The 13,580-nt window shown below is 46.0% G+C and overlaps 1 protein-coding gene across 2 annotated transcripts in view; it reads left to right on the top strand.

The window, feature by feature from the left end:
- The first annotated feature begins 1,134 nt into the window (after positions 1-1,134).
- LOC144099483 (sodium-coupled monocarboxylate transporter 2-like) overlaps positions 1,135-13,580 on the top strand; it is a 162,483-nt gene continuing 150,037 nt past the window's right edge. Inside the window, exon 1 of one of the 2 annotated variants that reach the window (XM_077632818.1) lies at positions 1,135-1,214. Coding sequence is in view for 1 of the 2 variants with exons in the window: in XM_077632815.1 (XP_077488941.1) it covers positions 1,171-1,214 (44 nt within the window). In the remaining variant the exon portion in view is untranslated. The remainder of the gene's footprint in view (positions 1,215-13,580) is intronic. The other variant, XM_077632815.1, reaches the window with a different exon arrangement.

Genomic DNA, 13,580 nt, shown 5'->3' with positions numbered 1-13,580 from the left:
ATGAGTGTTACGCTTGATAGACTACCATAGTCACCAAGAATAAAACGTGCGGAGCGATTTCGGGCTGCTTCAAGGGCATTGGTTAATTCTTCGGTATGTGGGTTCTATACTGACGAGGCGTATTCGAGTTTAGAGCGAACTTGTGTTTTGTAAATAATTAATTTCAGAGATGACGGTGCCGTAGAAAATTTGCGTTTATTATAGCCTAGCATCCGGTTAGCGTTTGCGATAAAAGAAATGTGTTCATTCCAGGTCAGGGTCGAGGTTAGAATAACGACGAGGTACTTATAAGATCTTACTGATGTTAGTGAAGCATAAATAAGGCAGTAAGAGACAAGGTATATAATCCTGCGACGTGAAAAACGCATTAGTTAACATTTTGTCGTGTTAAATGTCATATTTCATGTAGAGCCCCAATGAAAAATAACCTTAAGATCACCTTAAAGTACAGCTATATCGTTAGTAGTCCTTATTGCCCGGTATATAATGCCATAGAAGACAAGATTTGATCTGTTGGGTGCCATCTTCGCACGCATTCAATTGTGACGAAAGTTGTGAGAGTTCTGCATTTTCGCTCGCAACTAACTCAACATCTACTTTTTCTTTGAGGGCGAGAACAGAGGAGCAGTCTTTTTCAATTTTTAGCAGGTGGTTCCGAATTTCTTCGAATGCTTCGTTATTTTTCAGACAACTTTGTTTGAATTGTTTTTGTTTCTTTTGAGTAAAGATGCCTTTCCTGACTTAATTTCATCGAGTACAGTCGTTACGTGAGCGGGAGGTTCATTGTGTTCGAAGCGAAGATTAGGCCTTGGATTCAGTTGAGCATCACCACATAGGACTAACAATCATAGAACCACTTCGGCGCACGCATAAGCGATGGAAAGACAGCAGCGTGGGCTCGGCAACGTTATGAGCACAAGGTAGCTAGTGTGAGGAGCATATCACGAAAAGCAGTTCGCTTCGCTGCCTCCATGGCGAAAAGGCGGTGAATATGGCCAAAGCTAATCGCGGTTGCGCTGCCGAGCCCACTTGAGTGCAGCACAAGTGCGCCGCGCCTTTTATCTTCGTTGGATGATGCTGTTGGTGATCTGCCATCTTGTGAACCAAGGGGTTCGATCGATACGCAGACTGGATGCTGCATAGAACACAGTACAGGACAGCTGTCCACGGATGCGGCGGAACTTCCTGTTGTCGAAGGATCCGGCACACTGCGGGTGAGTCCAGGGGACTTGTGCGGTGATTTCTCATCACGTCGGGATCGGTCAGGAAGTAGGTAGACGAGAAGGCCAAGGCAATGGTTTCCTGCACGGCAAGAAGGCAGTGAATCTGGGCAAAGCCCATCGCTTCTGATTATCGAGCGATGCGCTGCCAAAGTATTGGCAGGAAAGAATATCCTGACTTCGATAAATTAATCGATTCCTTGATCGTTCCACCATTTATGAAGTTTTTTACGCTTGGGAATGGTTTATGTGAGGCCACGACCTTATTATGGGCGGGATCTGTATTCGTGATTTGTATTCGGTCGTGAAGTATTGAAACATAAATGAATCCAAAGGATAGCAGCTGTTAAGCTCTACTGGCATTGCTCGATTCCCCATATGCACTGTTTCACCTAAGACGGCACAATGCTTAAAAATAGGCTTTTCGAATTAGAAAAGCTCTTTTTCGGCATATAGCATTGACAGCAGTGTAGTTCATTAGAATTCAGCAAAACCGTGCTAACTAGGAGGATGGTTAACTAATATTGAATAGTTAACTTTTAACTATTACTGCTAGGCTCATTAATTATTCAGAGGCGTGTAGCTCACCGTAATTAATATCCATGTCAGTTATTAGATTTTCAAAAACGGGGTTACCCTCCTCGCTGTAGCCCAACCAATTTTGCACTATTTCGACGAGTTACGTGCACTGGAGAGGTTGCTTTGAGTGCACACTTCTCGAAAGCGCATTTTGGCGCGATGTAGGCAGAATTTGTACGGCCACAGTGGCGAGGGTAATCGCGTTATCGAAAATCTAACTGATATGGATATTACTTACAGTGGGCTACACGCCTCTCATTAATAAAAAAAAAGCCTAACAGAAATAGTTAAAGGTTTACTATTAAATATTAGTTAACCATCCTGCTAGTTAGCGTGTCTTAGCTGTATTGTGATGCACTACACTGCTGACAATGCTATGCCTAAAAAAAGCAGCCTTCTAACTCAAAAGGCTTATTTTTAAAAGCGGAAATTCTTAGGTAAATCTTTCGTCAAAGGCGCGAAAACAGACACAAGGGAGAAAGACGGGACGGAGCGCAACATGAGCAAGACAAAGAGCAAGAGAAACGTTGAGCAAGATAAAGAAGGCCCAAATATGCCTAAGCATACAAGGTCCTGCCAGTCATGCCCTTGTGAGCCATGTTTTTCCGGTCCGCGAATTCTATCAAAAAGCAAAAATATAAAAGCCAGAGAATTAATCGAAGCCTATTTTTTATTGCAAAGAAAGGAAGCATGTGCGTCAGCGACTCGTCGATATCTTTGTATAAGGCTGAGAACAATTTTTTCACTCGTTCGCTATCATATTAACATTGAAGATGATAGTATTACTTGCGTGTAAGATGGTATAATTTTTCCGTGTTGGCTTCAAATAAATCAGTTGTGAGTGGCGCTCCATCCCGTATTTCTTCATTGTGTTGTCTGTTTTTGGCCTGTAACCAAAGGTGTACAGTTACCAACTTGCCCAGCAAGACGTTATTAGGAAAAAACACCCTGTGTAGTCTGCATTGAGACGGCATAGCTTCTATTGAAAACCACAGTTTGCACAGCAAAGGTGACCATTCCGCAGAGCACTACGACCTTCGACACAGTGACGTCCGAATGTAGACTAAGGAAGACCCTAACTTCCTTTTTTTGGGGGGCGGGGGGGGGGGGGGGGGGGAATGGAGGATGGAGAAAAATTGAGCAACTGTAGAATTTGTCCTTTTTTTAGGCTTCGAGAAAGGGAGCTTTTCAACATTTCTATGGTTTGCACGGGCATTGATTTGTTTTGTCTTCTAGATTAACGAGTGTTTTTCGTTAAAACCCGTCGTCATCCTAACCAGGCATTCCTTTTTATATCACTGACACTTTTTGGTGCAGATTGAGCAGGAACTCGGTGGATTTTGAGAAGAGCGGCGGCTACTGCTCTCACGAATTCTTAAGCAAGTAATAATAGGGTGTACATCTCGCCACTGCATACGTTGGTGAATGTAATGAACAGATGACTCAGAGCATAGTCTTCTTTCCAGTAAATCTGTGAAAATATCCCACTTTCAGTAAACCTTCTATCGCTCATTTACGCATGCGGAACAAAAGTGAACTGTTGCTGTCCGTAATATTCCGTGGCGGACGGCTGCTGATAAGAAACCCTAGACTTCTGGCCGTCCCCGCGTCGAGGAAAAGTGAGCATCGGCAGAAGTACAGCTCGATCCCCAACTCTATCATCCAATACGAGGCAGCTTGAATCGAATATCAACACATGAAGAGCTACCTCGCTTCCTTATCCGCTGGCTGGATTTTTTTTGTAGTTTTCTATCGAAGCGATAGTGTGCAGCTATTGCAGTGAAATCATGATCAATCTTTAAGCGACATAATATGCTGTCAGAAAGCTGTGCTTTGATTCTTATGCTCTTTCTTCATCGTTGTCAGCGCGCGGCCTTAAATACATATTTGCTTTGTAAGAAGCTGCCTTATGATTAATGGAATAATTCGATCATATCATAGTTTGTTAACATTCGATCACATCATTGTTCTTGGTGTTTCATGCGCCTTTTTTAGAAGGTCATTAGTCACGCATAAATAGAACGCGGTCGAGAAAGGTGGTCTTTCTGGTAGTCGACGACCGACTTGGTCAGTCGTTTGTACCGCCACCGTCAGGTTATTTTCTGTTTCGGGCCTAAGTTAGCCCCGTGAATAATTATGAATAATTATTAATAATTTATTATATTTAAAAATATAATAATTTTTAATATAATTTTCTCCAGCCTTTTGTCTGCCGTGCTCGTCTGTCAGCCTGTTGAATCGGTCGCCACCAAGCGACGATATCATAGCGGTGGTGGGCCCATTTTACCAAGGATATATATTATGAGTTTAGTGTATCAAGTGAAGAAGAACGAATATTGTTTGACTTTGTAATGCGTTCAGCATCGTAATTTTTTTTGCGTACAAGCACTATTTCGGAAAACCTATTAAATAATTGTGACCCAAGGTTTACAGCCATATAACCTGCATCTGAAAGCAGTTGAGTGCTGCCAACAGAGAGCGAAGCTCTTTCTCGGTTTTTGGCATTCACGAAAAATCTTGTCAAGCGTTACACATGCGCCACGTTAACTGCTGCTGGCAGGACGCAGTGCGTCGCATGCGGTTGATCTGCCTTTTGCGATATTCTTCCTATTAACTAATGATACACAGCAGATCTCAATGGGTCTCATAACCATACCACTGGAAATGATATAATTTCCGCACGCTACAAGTTAAGCTCACTGCACTAAAGCATGCGTTCGGTTTACGGGGGGGGGGGGGGGGGGGGGGTTAACGTCCTAAAGTGACTCAGGCTATGAGAGACGCCGTAGTGAAGGTCTCCGGAAATTTCGGCCACCTGTGGTTTTTTAACCTGCACTGACATCGCACAGTACACAGGCCTCTAGAATTTCGCCTACATCGAAATTCGACTGCCGCTGCCGGGATCGCACCCGCGTCTTTTGGGCCAGCAGCCGAGCGCCGTAACCACTCAGCCACCGCGGCGGCTTGCACTAAAGCATGCATGTCAGTGTGACTCTTAAGTTCTTTAACCTCTGCTCCCGCTGGTTTTTATCCGAATGATATAGCACATGTCTAAAAGAGGCTATTTTATATCTTGAAAAATGCCCAACTTACGTACATGTTTCTTAGATTTGCCATAAAAAGTAATCAATCAGGACTGCTAAACATGGGATAATTGGCAAGAGGGTTGCGCTTCAAAACTGATTCCACGATGGGCACCGCTTTGGCAGTCGGAAACGCCATGCGTGCCCGCAAACGAATGTCGCTCATTTGAATCTTAGCCAGAGCGAATTAGAGGCGGATTCGGTTAGGTGGTTGACATAGATATGAGAATCTGCGGTGTGTTCTGGTGTGTTCCATGCCAGCTTGGCTGCATGCGTGTGCACGCATGACGTCGGAGGGGCGCGGAGCGGTAGAAGTGTTCCTATCCAGGAAGCTATAAAACGAGTTTTTTTCTTCTTTTTTTACTCTCGGTTTGCAATAGCTAGATACACTTGGGTCACTCCAGTCCGATAAGATTACATTGTGCTTGATAAAGCAGCTCTGTCGTCTTTCTGTAACAGGATTTCTGCAGCAGAGCTGGCGCCGCTTGCCGCTTATCGATCGTCAGTGATAAGCGCTGCGCCTGTTCTGAAAAACGGCGAGAAGTATGTAGACAGCCTTCTTAAGGGTGGCTGTTCAGAGTGCTATAACTATTGTGTGCACCGCTGTATCGAACGTGGACAGGGTTGCCTAATGCTTTGTCTTCAACTAGCATGGGCGTTTTCACGTGACGGCGCAACGAATTCACAGAAGGTGGTTCGCGATCATCGCCGCCTTTTTATTGCGTTATTTATTTTTTGCGCTCTTAATTGCGCGTGCTATAATTGGGAGGGACAGGGGGAGGGCGGGTGACCTTGCGTGAGTTTGTCACATATGAGTTTTTTTGAGCCGAGCCCCTGCGGTCGCAGTATTCAGGACACGTCAAAATTAAATAGATCGTGTGCTGCAATGCAGTTGATAACGATGTAAGTTTTTTGTGCACCGGTCTGAAGTAACTGCGAAAAATGTGAGTAGAAGGCGCTGTTTTGTACAGATCAAGGTTTATTTCTTTTAAATGCTCATGGCAGTGTCATACATTATATATCCTCAAGGTGATGTTTCTCAGACAGATAAATTGAATATTATTTCATACAAGCTTTTCCCGACAACGCTTCAAAAAGATAAAATTGGTTCAATGTTCAAATTCATTTACCAACGACCAACACGACGAGCACCATTGCAAGACACCGGCGATACCAGCCACTAAATGCGTGAATGTAGCACCACAGTGTGGCGGCGAAGTGGTTTGAGCATTCGCCTAGTATGGCGCAGGTGCCAGTTCACAGCGTCAGTGTCGCCTCTACAAATTATTTATTTAATGAATAGCTCAGGTGCATGAGCAATTTAGCGTCTCTTTTAAAGGCTGAAACACGCTTGTTCTTGTTTCCACGTTGCACAGAAGCCCAATATACCGTGTGTACCAGCTAAAAGTAACCAAGATTTTATCAACAACAGAGTGACCTGGGTGAGTGGAATTAATTGAGTGCAGCCTAAAGTCCCGTGGCCTTGTCTATAGTATTATTTCAATTTGAAAAGTTTATTATTAGTATAACCTACTTAGCTAAAACTTCTTGAAATCCTGATTTCAAAATAAAGTTTCAGTTCGGAAGTTGTATATCACACTGAAAAAGGACTCACACGACTGAAACAAGGAACAATTAAGTAGATTTTTTACAGCTCTGAACAATGAGCCCACGAAGTAAAACTGCCACGTCACACCAGCCGTACTACAGCGCCCAAGACGCGCACTGTGTGAACGAAATTCTCTGACATCCGAATCGCTGTCATCGGAGGGGCTTTGCGTTCACATTAACACAGATGGAGGAAAGAACGTCTTGATTCTGGAAATGGTTTGGTTTTTGTTTTAGTTTATGGGGGTTTAACGTCCTAAAGTGACTCAGGCTATGAGAGACGCCGTAGTGAAGGGCTCCGGAAATTTCGACCACCTGGGGGTCTTTAACGTGCACTGACATCGCACAGTACACGGGCCTCTAGAATTTCGCCTCCATCGAAAATCGACCGCCACGGCCAGGATCGAACCCGCGTCTTTCGGGCCAGCAGCCGAGCGCCATAACCACTCAGCCACCGCGGTGGCATTCTGCAAATGAAACGATTTTTCGGAAAAGGACATGCGCAGTAATTTCCAGACTTCTCGGTGGACACCTAATTGCGCAGTGAAAGATTGGAGGAATTAGGGACCGCAAGAAGAAAAAGTCATAAAGGTGCCGCTGCGGAGGGCTCCGGAATATCTCGGCCGTCTATAGTTGGATACAACTTTAGAATAAAGCGGTAAATGCCCCTCAAACGAGCTCCTCCAGCCAATGGCGTCTACCGAGCCTTCCTCTCTTCTCTTTGACCGATCCCCTTGGACCTGTAGCGTGAAATCACAGGGTGTGACAGATGAATTGAGTGGGAAATAACCGCGGCTTAATCGGATTAACCGTGACGTTATAAAAGTTGGTCGGCGTCATTGGTTGGACGGCCTCCTTTGAGGGGCCATCATTCCTCGTCCGCTGACATCGCACTACATACGGGTTCCTTTTAGCCTCTAACCAGTGAGCAAGCGAGGCAGCTAGAGTTTTAAGGAGGGGGTGATAAGGATACATCTTTAAAAAAAAATGTAGAAGCTCTGCATACTGTAGGGCGTGCTTGGGAGGTGCATCGCGTGAGCACGAATGGAGGAGAACACGAAGCGGGCGGCGCTATGAATCGAGTGCGTTTCTCGTCGCGCACAAGCGTGTCTCGTGACTGGATCAGTCATGATGCGGCACGACGCTATGAATAGCCGCGTTTACATGAATGCGACAGCACCGCATCATATTAACTTTATGACGTTGTCACGAAGTTCGAGCCTGTCGTGTCCGTCTGACTTTTTCGGCAGCGGCAGCCAAGGCGCCGCTGTTTTTCAGAAACATGTCGCGGCGCGGCGGCGACCACTTCGCCCCCTCTCCCACCCCCCTTGCGTGGGGACGGTTGACTCATCGCGACGCTGGAGGGCCACCAGCTCAAAGCCACTCCGCCACCTCCTAGTATTGTGACCGGGTGGCAAGCGCGTGCACGTGATGGAGCGCGGAGATGTGAGTTGAATTCCCGGCACCCTTCGGGACCTTCGCAGACAACGCTCGTTAAGATCAGGGCTTTCTTCCGTGTTCTTTCACCATTTCTTCGCTTTTTTTCTCCTTTTCGAAATCTGCATCTCGTCTGTACGCGGCGCCTGAAGAGTTTTCTTTTGTTGGTTTGTTTGTTGCCCACTAGAACGCGGTGGAGGGAAAATCCCGAGCTGGGCAGTTTGTGTAAATAGTTTGTACATATTACTTCTCCCCCTATCCTCTATTCCTGTACCCTCACCTCTCTCATTTCATTTCTCCATTCTGCCTGCTGTCCTTTATTTCCGCTGCCCCAGCTCAGGTGCTTCAGTATCGATAGCAGATGTCGGGGCTAGCAAAAATCTTTTCCTTCCTTTTTACTATTATTTTTTTAAATAAAACCACTTCCACCACCACCAGTTTGAACATTTTGGTGCGTGCGGTCGTGAGTGAGGTCAGCCAGGGAAGTGGTCGGCAAGCGAGCCTAGGCGCTGGTCTGAGGCGTAGCCCAAGTTCGCCTGTATACGTAGCCCCCGATTAGCCCCGCGACGCGCAACCGCAGCCCGACGCTCCCGGCGACCGGACCTTGCCACTCCGCAGCTAAGCCATCGTTTCCCCACACTCACTTGAACTCCTATATTTTTGTCTTGTTGCTTTCTGTTTCTCGTCCTAAGCTTTTGTGTTGTACTTCCTTCTCGTAACATTACATAGTAATCGCCCTGATATTTCCTTCATTGAATTAATTGCATTGTTCGCGTCCTCATGTAGTGCTTGTTAATTGCGTGGCGACTGTGTACGGGCGCTACTTCGTTGGGTTTGGTTGTGTAACCTTTTGTGGTTGTTCTTTGCCCAAGTGAAGGGATTTGTTACGGTACTAGTATACGCCTCATGCCTCCGGTCAACGGCTAATCAGCCGTGGCACCCATCGCCGGTCGGCAGTCTAATCTCATCTTCCGCACGCCTGGCGGAGAAGTTTGTCGCTACTGCCCCTCCAAACTTACGGAGATTGCAGTGGTAGGCAGATTGACTCGATTAATTATAACTTCGGCGCCAACCAACCATCAAGCCGCCCACAATACCGTGACAGACGTATCGTATTTGAGGAAACAGAGCAAATGATTACTAAGTGGAAGCTTGGACAGTTGGTTCAGCGCCCTTTCTGTTTCCTCTTTCCACGTCCACATCTTTGCGCTGTTCCGATAAAGGGAAGTGCGCCACGAAAGCTCATTGCGCTTATCCTCCAAGCGTTGTAGTTCAAAAAGTGTATATCGACTTCCGCGGTGAAAGGAAACAGGTATGGAGGCTCGCACCTTATTCTCTCCAGCGCTGGCCATGCAATCTCCTCCGCTGGGCAACAAACCAGTCTGCGCTCAGAATGGAGCCAGCTGGCCGGCTCCGCCGCGTGGACTGCGCGTGGAGCCCCTGTCCAGCCAAACTCCATGGGATGCATGTAAACAGTGGCGTCTCTACACCGGGAAATAGGCTAGGAAATACTCTGCGTCACTACCGTTTTCGTGTAAACAGGACTAATGAAGCGTGCGTCTCCTTAGTTATAACTGCCAACGTTGTGATTCTACTTCTATCCCACCAATGACACCGGTTGTTGTGGCTCGGGCCCGCAGTGCTGTCCCCGCAGGAGTAAGGACGGGCAGACAGGGAGGCTCAAGAAAATTGGGTGTCGTAGGAACTGAGATTCATTATCAGCGAACGTTTCGTTCGCACTGAACTTCCTGCGCACCTGGTGCCGCATAATTTGATGCTCCACACCTGGTAAAGCGGAAGTCATTACAAGGCCATTTCGGACCATAGAAGTCCGTTACACTGCAAATTGAGGGCTTTGGAAACCCTACAGTCGAAATGGGGAGCTTCGATACTCGCTGGCACGGCTTCTTTCCAACAATTTTTGACGCCTGTCCTTCAGGCTGCGCCGCTAAATGTTGCTTTAAAGGAATGTTATCAGTGCCGGTAACAAGCTTTAGTACCGGTTGCTCCTATTCGAACAATGACCAGTAGTGGCAAAAGTCGTTTTAAGCTAGTCGTTGTGTTTGTGTGCGTATATACGACCTGTCCGTTCGTATCTTTTCGTCAAGATTTACACGACGGCAAACATGAGCTGCAGGCCTGGTATTCGGCGCCAGGCGCTTCAAAATCTAAGCAGCACAGGGAACTCAAGTATTTACTCCTCTCCACGTAAAAGTTTTTTTTTTAAACGTGTTCACATGTGTTGTGCAAGGAACACCGAAGCTCTCACAAAAACCCAGTGTTAGCTCTGCTATCAGCGAGGTCACCGTTCGTATGCCTCTTGCGTCTGGCTAAATGTACGGTTCACGCGCTCCGACAAATTCGCTGGCACTAGAAAGGTGTCACGACTTCTGTCCAACGATGTATTTTATTTCATGACGGAACTTGTAGCTTTTGAAAGACTCGAGCTGATACAAAGTGTACAACGCGTACACTTTCATTTCACTTGACAGGAATGTCACTTCCGCTATAAGAAATCGCCGTTATCATTGCTCCTATTCCTAACGTAGGCTCCAAATTTCGCATTAAAACTGAACAGAGTGACAAGAATAGAATACGACAAGCCTGTTTTTATGTTGTAAGTTATCTTTCTTTACAACATTAGAGCATAGCATTCATTATTGCATCTTTTTATGAAAAAGAACTGACAATTTCAAGAGAGACCGCTACTCCTGCCTACAGGCTATTAGATTTGTGCAGATCAGCGCGTATCACTGAACTGCGCACTTACGTGTTAATGTCACGTAATGTGACCAAGAACATAGGAGGCGAGTAGTGCCTCTCTTGAGAGTTGGGTGCACCAGTGTATTATGTTCACCAGCACACTCCTATACAGCGCACTGGGAAGAATGCTGAGTATCATAGAGGCCTGCTGATCTCCGTCACCTCAGCTGTTCCGCAGTGACGCCTTCTGTGTGGTCCCTGTATACTTTTATTGGCTTTTTCTGAATGGCGAAAGAGGCTCCAGGCAGATTTCTGCACAAAAAAAGGACGCAATGTTTCGACACTGCTTGTGTCTTTTCAGTGGTGAATGAAATGGCCCTGAGAAACAGTTGCTTTTCATCTCTGCCTTTCATAGGTATATAACCTAGGGTGAGGGGCAGGCAGTTGCAGCTCGCGCTGTAACTCGGAGTTTCTTTGTGGTCACCTGGTAATTTTGGTGAGATATTTTTATACGTGATTATTCAATTTATTTTCGGTTTCGCACCGGTATTTTTAATTTTTGTGCTGTTTGTCATATGATGCACATCCTGTTTGCAATGTGACATCCATGAGGTTTCCTTTTTTTTACTCTACAAAAAAAAAACAATCGAATTTCGTATGTTTTGCCATTATGCAATATTTTACGGCGTGCTATCTGCACAATAATCAGGATCTTCTGTCTGGGACAACTAACGGCAATGAGGAGTGCTTTAATTGTTTCTCATTTAGTTCATACGAAGGGCATATCCGAGATGCAGGGGACACCAATAGCAAGCAAAATATCGCAGTGAGCACCCAGTGAGCGGATTTCGACGAGTAATCGTCACAGCTGCGTCGATGAGACAGTGTGTCGGTGTACGTGTGAGGTATACGAAAGCAGAAAGAGTCAGTGATTATGTGCATGTCACGTAGCGACAGCGAGTTTATAGTTGAGACTTCTGCAACGATTCATAATTAGTGACGGGCTTAAGGTGTTTCTAGGTTGAAGGCTGGAAAACGGTTAGCAGAACATTTTTCTGGGCAGGGTGAAAGGCGCTAACATAACATACGGATCTGACCACTAGCTGCCATTGGCTGCGATATGCTGCCAAAGGTTACGTCTGGTCGTATACCACCAAATGCGCGCTTAGCTTCCCACAGATGCTTGAGAGCCGCGAGTATACCTGAGTCACCAAAGACAGAGGACCAAATGGACGCGAAATGGACAATGAAAAATAGACATCTTATGAATATGTCCCCTGGCTTTAATCGCCAACTGTGTCGTCCAGGTGTAACGACACATTAATGACAGGAAGTTGGAAAGCTGGGCAGAAGTCGTAGATAAAAAGGTCAGTAGAAGTACAGGGGAGCGCTGCATTCGTGGGCGACATTTCTTACTCGTCAATACCCGGAGTTTTTACTCAAATAAGCGACATAGTCCTCCTTCCGACAAGAGTGCTGAAGTGAATTACTGTTATACTCAGCGTTGACATTACAGCGACAGCTGGGAATTTCTAATTTGTGGCATCCTGTCGTAGTTCACAAAGAGAAAGAAGGGAAAGGGAGCAAGAGGCAGGCAAGGGAGAAGGCGCTGTCCATCATCTACAAAACGACGCAGGCACGAGGATTGAGCAGTACGTGCTTGCCGCCCAAGCCGCTGAGAGGGTGCGTAATAGGTTGGGATCGTGCTGGGAGTAAAACTTTTGTGATAATTTCTTGAGTCGTTTCTTCGAAACTTCAAAGCTGCTTTTACGGACATTTCAGCACTTACGTTTTGTTGTATGGATTACGCGGGCGCATAAGTTCCTCTTTTCAGCACAAGACGCAAAGGCTCATTTACTGCTGCGAATGCCTTCACCAATGGCCACCGTGATAGCATACGTACCTATTCTAAACGGGATTAGAAGCCGCTAACTTTGGATTGAACTGATCTGGTGCTTACAGACAAACTTCAACGGCGCTCAGGTAATAAAGTTTCTTAGGAGCCATAAAAGAGAAAACTATGCATTGCAAGTTCGATAGGTTGTTATGTGTAAATATCTACTAAGTAGCTGAATATGTAAGATGGTGCTGACCAAGGTCATTTTCTTGGGAACTTATCAGGATGCGCAGCTACGCCATGTTGTTAGCTTAGGTTAGAGCTTATGCTTAACCGTTCGTGCCAACGCATGTGTTTACTACCTTCTTCATTCTGCCGCCGACAAGCCGATCGAGGTACACAGAAACAGGCTTTAGGCATATCTGTCTGAAAGTGACGCATCGCATCTGAAAATTTCTTCAGGAAGATAAGGGCAAGTTAAATTCCTAACAGTGGGTGGGGTGCAATACGAGTTGATGGAATTAAGGAGGTTTAAATGGTGAACGTTCACGCTCTTTCATCGTATCAAGTGTGCCAGCACATGCAGTGCAGGCCTGTTTGGTCGGCATGGTTGTCCATCTAACTTCTTATGTTCGCATAAGCATACCAAAACCAGAAGCCCTACAGTTTTGGAGACCTACATTGGCAGCATGAGATTCTGATATTGAGACATGAAATTTGCGTTACGCGACAATTTCGCGCAGTTATATGCCATAATAATAATAATAATTGGTTTTGGGGGAAAGGAAATGGCGCAGTACCTGCCTCATATATCGTTGGACACCTGAACCCCGTCGTAAGGGAAGGGATAAAGGAGGGAGTGAAAGAAGAAAGGAATGAAGAGGTGCCGTAGTGGAGGGCTCCGGAATAATTTCGACCACCTGGGGATCTTTAACGTGCACTGACATCGCACAGCACACAGGCGCCTTAGCGTTTTTCCTCCATAAAAACGCAGCCGCCGCGGTCGGGTTCGAACCCGGGAACTCCGGATCAGTAGTCGAGCGCCCTAACCACTGAGCCACCGCGGCGGGGCCTAATAAAAAGCGACGAAAGCTTTTTCATGTTCACACTTTG

This window comes from Amblyomma americanum, chromosome 7, assembly GCF_052857255.1.
Source record: "Amblyomma americanum isolate KBUSLIRL-KWMA chromosome 7, ASM5285725v1, whole genome shotgun sequence".
NCBI lineage: Eukaryota > Metazoa > Arthropoda > Arachnida > Ixodida > Ixodidae > Amblyomma > Amblyomma americanum.
Note: the sequence above shows the minus strand (reverse complement) of the source record. Positions and strands in the feature narration are given on the sequence as shown.